General features: G+C 40.3%; 1 protein-coding gene across 9 annotated transcripts in view; it reads right to left on the reverse strand.

Annotated features, from left to right (window-relative positions):
- tjp1a (tight junction protein 1a) overlaps positions 1-16,674 on the reverse strand; it is a 72,318-nt gene that overhangs the window by 14,186 nt on the left and 41,458 nt on the right. For 7 of the 9 annotated variants that reach the window (XM_042343113.1, XM_042343118.1, XM_042343114.1 and 4 more), the window contains exons 7-20: positions 16,473-16,641; positions 15,743-15,875; positions 9,909-10,048; positions 9,280-9,385; positions 8,696-8,846; positions 7,206-7,314; positions 6,445-6,664; positions 5,490-5,674; positions 5,219-5,314; positions 4,731-4,813; positions 4,416-4,626; positions 4,157-4,257; positions 1,936-2,277; positions 399-662 (exon numbers count right to left, since the gene is read on the reverse strand). In XM_042343113.1, coding sequence (XP_042199047.1) covers positions 399-662; positions 1,936-2,277; positions 4,157-4,257; positions 4,416-4,626; positions 4,731-4,813; positions 5,219-5,314; positions 5,490-5,674; positions 6,445-6,664; positions 7,206-7,314; positions 8,696-8,846; positions 9,280-9,385; positions 9,909-10,048; positions 15,743-15,875; positions 16,473-16,641 — 2,310 coding nt within the window. The remainder of the gene's footprint in view (positions 1-398; positions 663-1,935; positions 2,278-4,156; positions 4,258-4,415; positions 4,627-4,730; positions 4,814-5,218; positions 5,315-5,489; positions 5,675-6,444; positions 6,665-7,205; positions 7,315-8,695; positions 8,847-9,279; positions 9,386-9,908; positions 10,049-15,742; positions 15,876-16,472; positions 16,642-16,674) is intronic. The other 2 variants (XM_042343119.1, XM_042343115.1) reach the window with 1 other exon arrangement.

The following is a 16,674-nucleotide window of genomic DNA, read 5'->3' on the forward strand; positions in this document are numbered from 1 at the left end:
AGTTTTCCTAATGGAATATAAATTCTGGGAGCCAAGTTCTGAATGTTCCACTGTAATTAGTTCAACTCACTTAAGAATTAGTTTAATAAAGTATTGCTGTGTTGGAATAGCACTATGCTGATGTTTAAATGAATTGAGGCGATTTAAAAAGCAGTACCAGAAAGGTTAATTAGATTATTATGCTCTTTGAAACATTTTAAGCATCTATAAAGTTGATTACAGGCACTACAAATTTCTGCACCTCCCTCTCCCCCAAACACAGACTGGTTACTTCACTGTACATTTGATAGCCTAGACTCCTGTATTGTAAATCAGTACAAAGACAAAGTAAATGATTATGCAATAGTCAGTGGAAGCTTTGTAAAGATGGCATGCCAATGGTTTGCAGCAAGTGGTACCTTTGATGGTTCTGCATGGTGAGCTGCTGCTGGTTCTGTGTCTCTCAGCCTCTCAGGACTAACAGAATGAATTACACGACGAGGTTCAGGGCTGGGTTGGTTGCTGTAGGGATCAGGCTGGGGTTCAGAAATGTTGTGGGAAGGAGGGGCAATCTCTTCCAGTCTGACATTGGTTAGATCTACTCTGGAATTAACTGTAGAGGGCACGGCAACCACAGGATTGGATTCAGGAGAAGTGGGGATGGCAGGAAGGATATCTGCTGTCTGAAATGGGCAAAATAAAAAATATTCCAGTACAATTGGTTTTCTACAAGGTGCACGCAACCTTGGCACAAAGGTTAAATACTAAGCGGATATCAGGCTCACAATACCAAACATCGCTGCCATATGGATAGAATCAATTAAACCTATTTGAGATTGATAAAAGTTTCATTATACAGAAATCCATTATTTACTGATTCACACCAAATTGCATAAATTAAAGTCAAACTTAATACATTTCCTATCGTTACCCATCTATTACCCATGGCTTAGAATCTTTTGCCATGCTCCCTGGTGGTCTTGTGGTTAGGATTCGACACTTTCACCATCGTGGCCCGGGTATGATTCCCGCTCAGGGAAATCTCATCCGTTGAATGCAAGGGCAAAACTGTCTTGTTTCCTTCCATATGCAATTTAAAATGAGCACACCTATTATTCACCTATTAATCTGGTGGGCCGAAGGGCCTGTTTTCATGCCACATCGATTTGTAAATTTACAGTGTAATCCAAACCTATATGAATATTTTCCTTAATATGAACAAAACTGTCAAAATTGAGGTTGAATTCCTGGAAAATCACAGAATTGCATCAGCAAACGCTTTGTATCAAAGTGCTATCACTTCCCAAAGATTCCAGCAAAAGAACGGAACAGGGAAGGGTAACCCAAAGACTGAATGTTGTACTCAGCAGATAATTATTCATACTTCAACAAAAAAGATCTGACAGTTAGGCCAAGGCACAACGGTGTGGGAAATGAAACAAACAAGCTGACGCATACATACAGAGTAGGGGCGGGTGCACTGAGCCTGCGCAGTGTGACCTGAAAGTGCTCACACTGAAACTCAAGTTTGCACCAACACCCTCACCTTGCGAAGAACAAACATCCACCGAAGGTAAAACATTGCTGCACTAAGTAGTCAGCGGCTTTTCCTCTCCAGTACAAGCATTCAATCTCAAACAGCCAGCTGACATAATAGATAAGATTTTTAAAAAAATCAATTTGAACACAATTTTAAAAATTTTAAAATCCGAATAAACTGAATTTGAATCTTAGATACATGGTGGGCCACCTTTTGTTTTTTTTTTTGGGGGGGGGGGGGGTAAAGAGGAGGGAGAAGGGCACTTATTGAAGTACTAGCATTTGATGAGATGAATGTGACAGGGTGTCTGATTGAAAGTAATAGCTCAGGATATAAGCACCGGAATGAATTCTGATCAATAACTATTTAAAGTCGATTCAATTGCAAATCGCAGTGCTTCCATAGATGCCACTCACCGGCTGATTCACTGGAGGCTTGTAGATGGGAGAATCTATTCTTGCGGGTTGTACAGGATAAGTAGGGTAAGTTTGGGGTAGGGGCTCTGGATGTATCAATGATGAATCTTCGAGCACAGGTTCCGAGGACCTGGTTATGGCAGACTCTGTTGGACCAATGTCATCATTGAGAGTCTCATCCAGTTCTTGATCAGTGTAGGCGCCACCTTCTGTATCTGTATCATCATAGTCTGAAGTGTGCCGACTATCTGTGCTGTACATGGAGTATTCACTTCCTGGAGCCGAAAGGTATGACAAGCGATCATCGTGGAGGTCAAGGTCATCCTCTGCCGTGCCATCAGCCTAGAGAAAAACCAAACCCCAATAAAATCGCCACACACTTGCAATCACACCACTGTCTGTGGTGAGAAGCACTATGCATTCATTAACTTCCTGCAAATCTAATGCTCCCATCTCACACCCTTCATTCTTTGTGCAGAACCATGGCTCAATCACTAAACCTGGGCCTCTGCCATGCCCTTTGATGCGAAAGTGATCTTGTTTCCTTTCAATTCCTCCAAGGCACTTTCTTCCTGTACTTTAAGTCTAACCAATCCTTCCATCGATATCCTGGGTTTTGCTACCTTATGTATTGTCAAGTGGATCAGAAAACATCTTCTCCAACAGCTACAGCTACCTCCAAGCAGCTTGGTTCCTGTCTTGTGCCAAACCATTTTCTTCCTCTCAAAGTTCAACGCTACAAAGCCCAATATGGTCAAAGGCTTGAATACTTGCTTCCATAACGAAATCTAAAACAAAGATCTTGAAAACCTGGACGTGAAAAAGCTTGTGTGACAAGTGACGCTCTCCTCACCAATAGCTTTCATCTTTTATTTTTGGTGCAATACTGTGGCACTGCTCCTCCAAACTTGTTCCTTCCAAGTTCCAAATACATTTCAGAGGCTTTTCTTCCTTCCTAGATTCTCACCGTGCTGAAGTGGAAATTCATCTCACTGACTCCTACTCTCATTCTTTCTTACAATCTCAAGACTGAGGAACTCTTCCCCTCCCTCAGGCTTCCCTTGCTTCCTACAGTCTACATAAGCGCTTAACAAGCTTGTTATAGTCTTTTAACCACTACTTCCTGATTTCACCTTGCTGGTACCCATTCTGTGGGCCATTGACCTGTCATCTACATTCGCAAACAAAATGTTAAAAGATATTAATTCAATTGACAGGTACATCTTTCATCCACCTCACAACTTCAGTTTTTATGATGCATTCCTCTCCAGAAAGTGGTCTTATGGTGGAGTACAGTTTCACAGGTGTCAGCAATGCTCTGTTCCACACAGGAGCCAGCAATGTTCTGTTATCTCATTCAAATTTATGGAGGTATACTTCAAGTGTGAGGCATTTGAACTAAATACCTACATAAGTGTATTTCTAACAAGTCATTGGTTAGAGATGAGGAACCAGAACTCTGTCCAATATTTCGCTCCCAATTCCAGAGATGCTAACACCCAGTGCAGTGTTCAATGTCTACTCTTATTTAAAGCAGCTAATAAGTCAACACAGATCAGGGCCTATACCCTCTTCATAAACTGGTTATTCAACACGTGACACTTTGTAGGTCTTGCAGTGCATAAATTACCTGCCATTCTTGCCTTTAAAAAGTCATTATGCTCGATAGTAGTGACCTGTGAAACACTATAGTGCAGAAATTACAACACAGGAATAGCAACACTGTAACAACTCGAATCCCAATTTCCTGGACCCTTTCATATTTTTTAAACTGTTCGTCCAATTTCCTTTTAAATGTTAAGGCTTCGACCTCAATAGCTACTTCCAGCAAAGGAATCCATATTCTGTTGATATTTTATATTGTGTAAAAATATTTCTTCTAATCCTCCTTTAATTCTTTCAGTGACATTGCTGATCTAATGCCCTTGGTTATAGATTTACCAACCAGAGGGAAGAATCGTTCACCACCTATCTTCTCCAAATACAAGTTGGGGAGGGACCAAGAATACTTGGTACATCTCAACGTTCCGGGGATTTGTGAATTGAGTTGGTTACAACAGGCTGTTTCCGTACAACTCATAACAGCTGGGGTAAGAGGCCATCAGCACAGGCAAGTTTCCATATTCAGGATCTGTGCTGCAGGAAGCAGCCTTTAGGGGGGAAATACAAATATTCATCTTCCCTAGAGTTTGACTCCAGCTACAATAAAATATCACCTTACCTTGCCCTCCGAGACCCAAACTAACTGGTTCTGCTGCTGCTGAACAGACTCCTTCAGCCCTCCATACCAGCCTTCATTCATCGAATTCAAATTAATAGTAGCTGCAGAAACAAAATCATTTATTAGTGAAGGAAATCACAGCCACAAAAAAAAACACTGAAACATCAGCTAACAACAAATATACATAGTGTTGGAACCTTTTATGAAAAGTGCCAGGATCAAAATCGAACGTGATTAAATTGATCAAATCTATACTCACAAGTGAAGAGGTGGTGATTATTCTTCCGCAATTTCATAGCACGCTCAAACAGCTTTCTGGCACTCTTTCGGGACTCAGGACAAAGTCTTTGTCTCATGGTTTTAACCCCTTGCTTGGTATCAGGATTTAGGAAAACTACGATTGGATACCACTGGGCATAATTCAAACGGTCCACGGCATTTGGAGTAATATCCAACACTGCATGCTTATCCTGACAGAGAGTTAGCATTTATTAATATGAGGTCTACTTCAACAGACCAATTTCTCAATCTAAATTTGATGAGGTTATATTGAATACAAAAGAAATAAACTTACTCTGTCGATGACCTGCTTGATTGTGTGCAGCCTAATAATACCAGAACTGCGCTGATCCGTGCCTGCATCCCTGGGCTCACTCCCTGGAAAAGAACAGAGTATATAAATGTCAAAATAATTCAACATTGAAAACAACAATGGTCATGCTGAGAAATGTTACCAGCATTTTACTACACTCAACCCTCCCCTTATAGTCAACCCTCTGTAAAGTCGATAGTTGGGTGAATATTTCACTCCTCAGAACAAAGTGCAGACTATTTTAGTATTGGTCTAGGTGACAGGCAGGATTCAGCACTTTCCCTTTGCAATACCTTGATGCTTCCAAACTCAATCTCAGGGCAACAACCATTTACTGCAGTAGGATATCCCATTACCCATTATCAGTCCCTCTCATGGAATTAGATTGCAATGTTCTAGGGAGGTCTCACATCCTTTGGCAAGTGGGCTGAGAAGAGAAGTGCATAGAAAAAAGAAAATGAAGCTCTTACTTGCAACTTCATACTGGTCTGGCTCCTCTCGTGCCAGCTTTTCTCGAGCAACATCTGCGATTGGGCCAAAGATGACAACCGGCCTGAGGAATCCAGCTGGAGAGAGAACCAAATGGTCACACAAACAAATTCTAACAGCGTCGTACAGAAAGCATAAAGCAGGTCAGTAAGAATACAAATAATTTAGCAATTAATAATCTATGTAAATCTGCTATAGTGAGCAATTGTCTTCCTACTGAAGCCCCAATACATCCCTGATCTTCCCCTTTACCTTCACGGAGAACAACTCTTTCATAAGCTGGAAATTTGGTATGAACCGGTTGAGCTGAAAGATCTTCTCGGCTTTTGCGGAGATTCCTCTTCGAGCTACGGAGCCCACGGAAACGCCAGAAATCTGCACGGTCACCACCGGCTGTTTTGGGAAGAGTGTACTGCACGCTGGACAGCTGCTCTGCTCTGTTAAACAGTTCAAGATGCATGGTTTAACTGGTTTAGTCAGGAACCATGATTAAATACAACTGATGATCAAATGCCCTATGAATTTTTTTATTGTCTTTGATGGGCCTCATGTCCTGCTTAGTCAGTCTTCCTTATCTTGTAATAATAGTTGAGGTTGAAAACTTTAGACCCAGTGTTATAACAGGAGCACAATAAAACAGTTGTCCATCCTGCTTCTGGTTATCAGGTCATTGCTGATATCACTTCTATCTTCCAGTGCAGCCTGGCCAGCTTCCTGTGCACGTCAAAACGGTCAGTTAAGCCACTATTGATCACACAAATACTTCTAACACATGAAAACGGATTCTTGTGTACGCTCAGAAAACTGTCCAGCCCGAGCCAGAAACTGGAAATGTACTGCAACGATGGTAACCATAGGACTTGCTCTCTTAGGGATATGTATTAAAACCATCCTCTCAAATTGTAATTTTAGTTTTTAGAACATAGAACAGCAGAAATTGATAGCGGATAAGATTCAGGTCTTTAAGATACAAAGAGGCATTGCGATCACAATGCAATAACCCTACTAAGTCTTGCTTTTAGTCTAGTATTGACAATAAATTGAAACTCCATACTAAAGTCTTAAAGAATTTAAGTGCAAGAGTGTTTTGAGTGGGGTATTGGCATTTTGAACAAATTCTAAGCAATACTTACTAACATTTACATTACTAACTAAACGAGAGGTACAATAACCCAACTTGTATTCCTGAAATGCCATTATCACATACCTGTTTCGATTCGGAATGATGCCTCTCTCTACCTCCTTATGGTTTTTGCCAATTCGTATGGCTAGCCAGGAGCCAAGTTTCCCATTATACAGTGTGTCCACTACACGGAATACTTCTCCTCTATTGAAGCTTAAGCCATAAGGAGATTCTTTTTCATAGTCAAAGTGGGTCCTGATGTAGAAAGAATCTCCAACGTCGGACTCCACAATACGCCGGTAGACTGTAAAAGTAAATTACGGTTATGATTATGTAGATTTATGTAGTGTGTGATTCATTATGTAAAGCAATGCATTTTTCATCACACCGTGTGACCCCATGTGCATTTGTGTTCCTCTTCCTTTCTCTTTTCTACGGTTACCAATACTTTGAGATGTCTTCCTGACATGATAGGCTCTATATAAATTTAAATTTGTAGGGTAAACTGTATTGTATTACAAGTCATACACCATCCTCTGTGAGTGGCTCTTGGGGCTCTGCCACTGTACAACTGACCACTTGGGAAGTTTAAACACTAAATTCTAATGCTAAAGCAATCCAGGGTGGCACTTCTTCTATTGGATAAGTCTATGTAGTAGCCCAACTCTGGATGGGTAACTTGCTTAATAGATAAGTTGTTTAATGGATATATAGTGAAGAAAATAGCTCTTGATCATTACAAGTTTTTAAAGACTAGATTTTTTTTATGAAGCACATACNTTTTTTTAAATATACAAGCTAAGTTTTGAACAATTCCAAGATTTGCACATGGGAAAGCAACTCACCATCTTTTTTCTGCTGTGCCAAGATAGTAACCTCTTCTCCTTTAGGAAGATCCAGCAGAAACAGGACTGCCTCTTCTCGTATGATATTAGCAAAGTCTACACTGTTTACCTGGAATGGAAACAAACATAGCGAAGATGTAGGAGCCATGCTATATTCTAGTCCATCAATTTATATCAATTTACAATAAATCACATTTCACAATTTCAAATCCCAGTTTGAAACACAACAGCAAAATTGACTTTTGGATATTTACACCTCAGATCACTGTAACCTACTAGTTTCAAACAAGTATGACAAGTAATAAAATGGCAAATGTTTAATTGGATTGATTTGCATATCGTAAGCACGACTGTATGCAACACATCAGGAGAATAGTGGTCGATTAGAGAAATAGTTAGGCAAGTTTAACACTGATAAATGCAAGGCATTGCATTTCGTACACAGATAACAAGACAACAACATATGTATGGCTAAATTGATGCTTTTCCCTGGAGCAGAGGAGATTGAGAGATTATATTATTGATGTCTAAGATTCTGAAGTAGCACAATATAACAAGGAAATGGGGAACAATTATTTCTTTTAGTCGCAGAACTGGTGACAAGCGGACATAATGTCAGGATCCGTAGCAGAAAATTTACAGAAAAGGTTCGAATGAATTGTTTCAATCAAGGGTTTCATTCAGCCCTTTCACCAGAGGGTTGGATTCATTACTACAAATGTCTATTGAAGCTTGATCAATAGAATCATTCAACATGGAACAGTAGCATAGACACTCAGGGCAGAATGGCTTGCGTCTGTACAGAAAATAGTGGTTTCTGTTTTTAAATGTTTTGGTGGAACGAGCAACCCGTAAATGGTTTAAAACAGAGAGGGCAATTCTACACGTGTGCATGCGGCCCGTTGATGCCAAGATGGCCATTCCTGATATAAAGGACACAGACTGGTGTGGCATGCTTTCATGTCACTGTCATATCAGCAGTGCTCTGCTGAGGAACATGCACCATCTGGATTTGCAGTCAGTAAGAGGCGTTAGGCAAAGGCGTCATTTCAGGAACTGCACGTGTGCACACATACAAACAGGTTCTCACGAACACAGGGTAACCCCTTTATAACCCCATATTTTGGTCAGCCAAAAATAAAGGCCCAGCTTCCGGGACATCAGGTCACCACTGACGTCACTTGTAGCTTCCGATGCAGTCTGGCCTGCTTAATGTGCAGGAAATTAATCAGTCAACTGCCACTGCTCTTCTGGCACAGGACTTGATATTTTTGAATGCACGATTCAATCCACTGCTATATTTAACTTAAAGATAAGATCACATGTGAATCTCTATGCAGGAGCATCTCTATGCAGGAAAAAAGATTTAATAGTTTAGATAGGAGCTTAAAATGTGAGGTAGAATTAAAATGTGAGGTGTTCTCCAATAGGCCAGACTTGTTATAGAACACACATAGTGCCTGAAGTGTTGTAGTTCCAAATCCCCTTACCCTTAGGATCTGATCTCCTTCTTCCAGACCTTCTTTTGCTGCAGGACTATCTTCAAGCACTCCAGCAACAAATATTCCCACATCATTGCCACCTGCCAGCCGGAGACCAACACTTTCACCCTTTCGAAACTTCACAAGCTTCATTGTTGGTCTGAAATAAAAAAAAATTGTTAATATAAAAGCGGGAAGCGGCATGCTATCCAGTTTATTATGCTCGAGAATTAACAGCTGGCAAAAACTCTGGCAGTCTGAGTACTAATGACACAGCAAAGACCAGGAGACTATCAGACACATGCTCATCGCCAACTTCAGAATTCAACCCTTCCCCAACAAGTTAGACAGGTTAACATTCCTTACATACAGAAAGGTCTATTTCCATCCATTATCTAAATGGTTTCCAAATCATGAGACAATGGAGTTTTAGACAAGCAGGTGTTAACCACACAGCAAAGCTCCTGAGAACCACTCTCTATTCCTAACACAGATACATATTAAGATGCATATTAAATCATATTAAAATAGACATTAAAATCACAAAATATCTTTTTTTTTAAAAAGTGATTAATACAGCAATTCCAAATTACCTCAACATGCCATCATCGTGTGATGCATTTGGAACTGGTGCATCGGAGGGACTAACAGGCAGATCCACATCGGGTTGGCCAGGTTGAGCGTACACTGGCTTCGGCTCTATAGAATGAAAAGTTAAATCCTGTAAGTCATAAAATATTTGGTATATTTATGAAAAAATGCTGTGTACCCTTTAAAAGCACAGCATTTTTAAGTGCTCCAAGATGCTATCTGCGTGATGGGCGGAATATAAATGCAAGTTGTACTTGTATTAGTTTGTAATNAAAAACAAACCTCCGTTGAATCTTCATTGATTGTCTATTAGGTGAAAATGCCAACAGAGCATTTGAGTTTCAGCAAGATTTTTTAAAAAACAAATACCTTAAAAGAGGATTTAACCAATTGAAGCAATGGTTCTGCGACTCAGTGAATCAAATGCGGTCAAGGTCATAAAACCATTGAACGAACAAGAAATATGTAGCTGCTGGAACAGAAGAGGGCCATCTGCCAAAGACTGACCAATATTACATTGCACATAGAGATTATATTAAAGGTTGGGTTCATTGGCAGCTCTATTTGCTGAATGATCTGCATCATAAAGCAACATTACTTCCTTCCAAACCATTAATTTCCATTAACAAACCTGGCAATGGTGGGGCTTGTTTCTCGACTCGTTCTTCTGCAACTTTAGCCACAAAAGCCTCTTCCGTACTTTTCACTGGTGTTGACATAGCTCCTGGCTTGGTTCCTTGGACAGTAATGTCGTCTTCATGGGGCCTTTGGCTGGACACAGAACAGAAATGGTCTGTCATAATCCTTATTTTTTTATTATTGCATCATTTAAGATATCTGGGCACTGCTTCAAATCACATTACAAGAAATTGATTGAACAAAATGCATGAGAAAGTAGCACATTTTAGAAACGTTTTGGTGAAATGCACAAAAATGCAAATAATCTTCAATTACATACATTCTCAGCTAAAATACTCATTAGCAAAAGGTCAAATTAAGTTCCAGTTAGGCAGCATTTGTAATACGATGTAGTGATAAAGTAGGAGGACATGATTTATTCGTTTACTGTGCCATTAGTCTGTAGCTAGCATCAGAAAGCAGGCTGACATTTGCCAGATACCAGGTCCTTTTCAACTGGACATGTTTTCTGAAAAGGAGCTTGATTTTTTTTTGTGCCTGAAAGCATGATTAACTCCAGAAATCAGGAATGTATCAAGCACTCTCCTCCCCTACAGCAAATGGTTTTGTGTTACGCTGGTAAAACTCTGTGACCAGAAGGTGGAGCTGGTCAGTAATAAAACAAGAACAGTATTCAAACTAAATCACACAAAATATTTGTATTGCATTCCCCAGGTTCGCTCATGCGAGTTCACATTCGCTGGCTTGTTTTAGAGTACAATTTAAACTTTCAAAACAATTCCCTCGGAAAAAACACATTTTCAAAGATTAAAAGATGCAACTGCAGAAACTGCCAACATCAGATAAATAATAGCCTTAAGGAAATTAATCCAGCTGCCTTAGATTCAATCTCTGCAACACTACTCAAACAGAAGTTGGGTAATTTTATCACAAAGATAGGACCGTTAAAATGTCTTTGCCTGAACTCTTACTGTACCATTAGTACAGGGGAGTAATGTTAAATGTCATGAAGGAAGCTTTCCATACACAGCCTGATGTCCGTTCGCCATGCCTTGCTACGCTGTGCATTACAATTGGTTTTTGGCTGAAAAATGCTCACAATCCACTGACCCCATTCCTGGGGTGACTCAAGTGGAAACTGATGTCACGCAAGGGCAATTCTACTCCAGCTGCCTCCAACCACCGCAAACAGTATGTACACTTGGTCTAACCTCAGGATTAGGTAACAGTTTAGCGCAGTATAAACTTTCCCTTTTAAAGCTTTTATTAAAAATGAAATTCCCAACCAAAATCACAAACCTTAAATTCTGATAAGTAATGGTGGAACAATTTAAAATCTGAAAATTGTCCTTTTAACTGTATTACAGCATAGTTTGGGAGAGCTCTCCTGGGACTAAAACAAATGGAAATAAAGGATTTGGCAGGAAAATGATTTCTCAGCATCAATCTGCCTCAAATACTCTCGCCTTTGGGTCAAAAAGGTTGTGAGTTAGGAGTGCAGCTCACAGTCTAGCTTGATACTCCAGTGCAATACTGCGGATAACTACACTGAGAAGTATTGTCTTTCAGATGAGACTTTAAATGCAGATCTTATCTACACATCTGATTGATGGTTCCAGTGATCTTAAAGAAACCTGTCACTATTTGTGAAAACTAGGGAGTCCTGGCTAATATTAAACCCTCATTAAAATATCCAAGGCATCATTCTGGGGTCAAGAGGCATCTGAATACTAAGCACGGACAGTGGCACAAAAATGCCTTTAGAAATGCCCAAGGCAGTTTGCATTTATGCTGTACGGAGGAGGTGGGAAACAACACACCTAGATTATTAAATGATTATGTCATTTACATTTCTGGGGTGTTATTGTTGTGAATTAATGGCTGCATTTGAACACATACCAATTCGCCATTTCAAAACACATCATTATATGAGGCAGCTTGTGATATTTTGACTCAACAGTATCAAATAATTTTTTTGATAAAAAAGGCTAATGTACTTTTATATTATCCAAAATACATTGACATCAGTGGATGTGAATTGATGTCATCAGTAATCTTGAAGCACAATACATAGTGTAACTGCATTACTCACTGAATGCATCAATGTGCAGAAGCCTCACACCCAAATCAACTTAGGGATGTGACATGACATGCAAATAAACAAGTCAATCCCATATTTTACTGCGATAAATTCTTTTAAATAAACAAGACTTATGTTTCAGTACCCAGATTAACAATAAGGATTTTGACTGGGGAGATTCAGGAAACTACCCCAAATTTGCATATCACTGGGACATTGTAAACAATATACAGGACTTTCTTTGAAATCGATGACCTTTCATTCTCACATTGATATTAATGATGTACCTTTGGGAATCAGTGTGTACCACGTTTTTGGGTGCTTAGAGGTGAAGCAACTGTGAAGGCTATTCAATAAGGTGAAGTCAGGTGCCAAATTATAGAGTAGCATATTGAACAATTCACTATGACCAAGCACAGATAATGTGTTGGTTGTTTATTTACTAATTACAGCGGGAGAGCCACGAGGCAGTCAGTCATTGAAGAGCTTGCTCATAATAGAATAACATGTCTATACCACAATTGTTACAATTCCATTATCCCCAGCAGTCTAACCAGTACATTTTCCATTTCAACTGCATAAAGGTGTCAGCCTGGCTCAGTTGATAGCATCTTCCACAGGTGGGACAATGTTGAATGCTATTTCTGAGCGCACATTTTCAAAAAGCAAACCTACTGTTGAGAAGAGAAAATGAACAGAACTGATGCACTGAAGTGCACCACAGATAGTACTCGAGTTTGGGAAAAAGCAAAATCTCTCCATCTCACACTTCAGCTGCCATACTGCACAACAGAAAACTTAATTACTTTCTCACTCAGCAGAAACAATCCTTCAAAACAGCAGAAACTAAATGCGAGTCACTAACCACGACCTGCTTGTAAGCAACCCGAAATACGAGTAGAACTCCATTCTTCAACAAGCCTTAAAAAACAATCTCACTTAATTTCTACCTTCTGTCTGTTGTACAATAAAGTCAAATATAAAGTTCTCTCATGTATGAAGTTGCCAAATTTGTTCAGCTGTGGTTACGCCTAAAGCTCAGAACAAAAGCAGGAAGTTAAAGGCTAAAGACATTTCAGTGTTTGAAATGTAGCCTTTACTGCAACAGTTTGCAGAGTCAGGTCACATCCAAATGTTATAAACCACAATTCAGAAGGAGGTAGGATTCCTTTGATTTATTGAGTTATAATAATAATCCTTGCATTTGATACAGTGCCTTATCACAGACATCTCAAAACACTTCACAGAATATATGGTAAAGTGAACTTTATTTTCTGGGTGAAGCGCAACTGCAATTGCGCGCAGCAGAGTCCCACAAACAGTTGTGGATTTTAATTTTGTTTTGGTATAATTACCCCTGGGAAGCAGTCTTCTAACTGACTAACAACCGGTTTCCTATCTACTGCTTTGTAAACAAAGGCAATTGGGGTAAGAAATCTTGCCTAAGGTTTCGCTCCACCCAGGAATTGAACTTGCGAGGCGAGCGCACGAACCACTAGATTACGGGATTCCCAGTTTATAGTTGTAGAAAGACTGATACAATGCCAATTTAGATGTAATCAAAACATTGTTTCTATTAAAACTTCTCAATCTGACCAATGTAATATTTTACACATAATGCAACAAGCAGATCTTTCCTTTTGCACATGGCAGCAATACACACACCATACAGAATGGGAATTGCAATATTGTAATAATAATCTTTGGATTTGATACAGCCTTTGACGTTGGGAGGATGTCTCAAAGAGTTTCACAGGATTTATTGTAATGTGCAGTGACAGCGCCTAGGGACATCCTTACACCGTGATAAGCGCAATATAAATGTAATTTGCTGTTGTTGACAGTGTATTTTTTTTAAGCGAACACAGGAGCCAATTTGTACATAACAAAGTCCAACATTGCAGCACTGCACCAGCAATGTTGTACCTGAACACCAACAACAGTTTACATTGAAGAAAATTGAGAATTATGACTTAAAGGCTTTCTAGGCTTGATTATGCAAACTCATTGCTTCTCGGCCTCTCCAACTCCTCCCTCCGTAGGCTGCAGATCGTCCAGAACTCTGCAGCCCATGTTCTCTCCCGCACCAGGCTCCATGACCCTATCACCCCATCCTCGTCCGGCTCCACTGGCTTCCCATCACACAGAGGATACAGTTCAAGATCCTGGTCCTCACCTTCAAAGCCCTCCATGATCTTACTCCCCACTACCTCTACGACCTCCTAACCCCCTATCATCTTGCTTGCTCCCTCTGCTCAGCGGTTTCGGTCTGCTTCACGTTCCCCCTGCCTCGGTCGCCCCACTATTGGCGGGCAGGCTCTGGTACACCATCCCGCAGTCCCTCTGCCTCCTTTGCCAGCTTCAAGACCCTCCTCTTCGACCATGCTTTCGATCTCCCTGCATCCCCCCCTGCCCTCCCCGACCCTGACCCCCAGCTCAGGTCCATAACTCTGTCTGTCCAGTGCCTTGGGAACATCCTCCCGATGTGAAAGGAGCTTTACAAATGTAATTTTGTTGTTGTTGTAGGTGATAAACTAGTATGGGGAAGGAGCAAGAAATTGGGACTAGTAGTTGCATCACCAATCTCTCTCTGCTGATGCTGTCATTTCTACGATTCTATATATTCCAACCAGAGGAAAAATCAACAATGATTTGCATTTATTTAACATCCTCATGAACGAAAGGTGCCATACGCATGCAATTTGTTGTTGTTGTTCCCTTTCATGTCAGGAGGATATCCCAAGGCACTGGACAATCAATGTTTTGCACCCAAGCTGGGGGTTGTAAATCCTTTCACAACTGAGGTCTGACCTTACTTGGCAGCTGAATTTCAGCTGCTTTCAAAAAGCAGAAAGTTGTAAAGAAAAGTGTGTACTTGGGGAAACCCGAGCATGGCTCCACTCAGGGCTTCATACTACAGAAACAAAGAACACAGAACTGGCAGGCTGCTAGTAATTTAAAACATCACTCTCCATTGATACAGGGAAACTAACTCTTAAGCACATAAGGCACCATCTTGCAGCTGGTTCTAGTCTACTACATAATTCCATCATGCTTGTGCACATCCTAACAGCAAGCACAGTTCGGAAAACCTCCACAAATCCAATGGGTTTTTAGATATTGCATGATGAGACTTCAATCACTGGGGTTTAATTCAAGGCTTCACTAGGTTTTACGATCGCGGATAGTTAAAAGAGTACAAACATAGGCCAACACTAACCACAAACGTTTTTCTGGCTTCCTATATGGGCTTGGTGGCCAAGGCTTCAAACTTGGCAGACATATTTAAGGTGAAATCTCTTCAATTATACTTCAAAGCATCAGTGAACTATTTCAGGTTCCTGCTCTCAGCGCTTTGCACTGAGGTGCTAGAAGCATAGCACTGAGCACATCTTGGCTGCAGGAGGGAATTCGCAGCATAAATCCTGCAGTTATCAATTCACAGCTAGGTATGGTTAGTGGCAGAGGGAGTGGCAGATTCTCAATGCAAGGGTTCAGCAGCTCACGAGAAGCAACATCAAAGCTCTGTAACATTGCCACAAAGCCAAACTATTTATTTAAACTGATAATCTAACTGTCTCCAGAATATTTTTCCATGTACTTTGATGGAGGGGGGGGGGGGCGGGCGGAAAACAAAGCTCCCCGCATCACAAGGCCATTCCTCACCTCCTCACAGAACCGTAGTTACATTTAATCTGACACTTTACCTACTATGCACAAGCCAGCCCTAAGAGGGAAACACTCACCTGCCATTGCTTATTGGCTGAGGAGAATGGTCAGACCAGTCAGATCGCTTGTCAGGAGAGCGGGACCGATGCCGGGGTCTCTCATTCGAACGGTTGGAATGATCAGATGCCAGTGAGTGGATTTCTGAAATATCTGTAAAATAAAACATTAGCATTTTCTGCGCTGCTGAAGGTCACTTTTTGGTGATGGCTCACAATTTTACAAAGAAAATAGATAAAAATACAATATCTGTATTAATAGAGTAGAACACAATTGTTCAGACTATCAAATTAATAATGCACAATGTTTAAAGAAATGGATATGTTTCTTTCAATTCACTAGTGTTACCATTTATTTTACGGTATTAAAGAGTATGGGGGAAAGGTGGGTAATGGAACTTGAAGTACAGATCAGCCATGATCTTATTAAATGGCAGAACAGGCTTGACGGGCTGAATGCTTACTCCTGTTTCTATGTTTTTAATTCCAGTACCATATTTTCTACTCAGTACTTTTATTGATAAGATACATATAAATACAGTCGCTAAACTTTCTAGTAAATCCCGTGCAGTGCTTTGAGATGTCCTTCCAATGTCAAAAGTGCTTTTTTTTTTGTAAGTTTTTAAAAATATATTTACTCTGATAAACAAAGACATTGATGCACTCAAGTTATTATCCATTCCATGCTCTACCTCCAATCTCTGTGGGCATATCAAATTTGTGCTGAAACAACCCCAGATCTATAACTCACCGTCTCTCTCAGAAGCATTTGCAGAAGGAATGCTGTCATCTAAATCAGGCACGTTCAGAAGAGTTGCCTTCTCATCCCTTTGCACCACCATCTTTAACTTTCCTTTTGATCTTTCGATTAGTTTCTTTGCATCTCCCAAGGACATGTTTTCTGTAACGGTGCCATTGATCTGAAATGAAACAAAAGACTTGTAGTAAAGCAA

Source organism: Callorhinchus milii, unplaced genomic scaffold, assembly GCF_018977255.1.
Source record: "Callorhinchus milii isolate IMCB2004 unplaced genomic scaffold, IMCB_Cmil_1.0 Scaffold22, whole genome shotgun sequence".
Classification (NCBI taxonomy): domain Eukaryota; kingdom Metazoa; phylum Chordata; class Chondrichthyes; order Chimaeriformes; family Callorhinchidae; genus Callorhinchus; species Callorhinchus milii.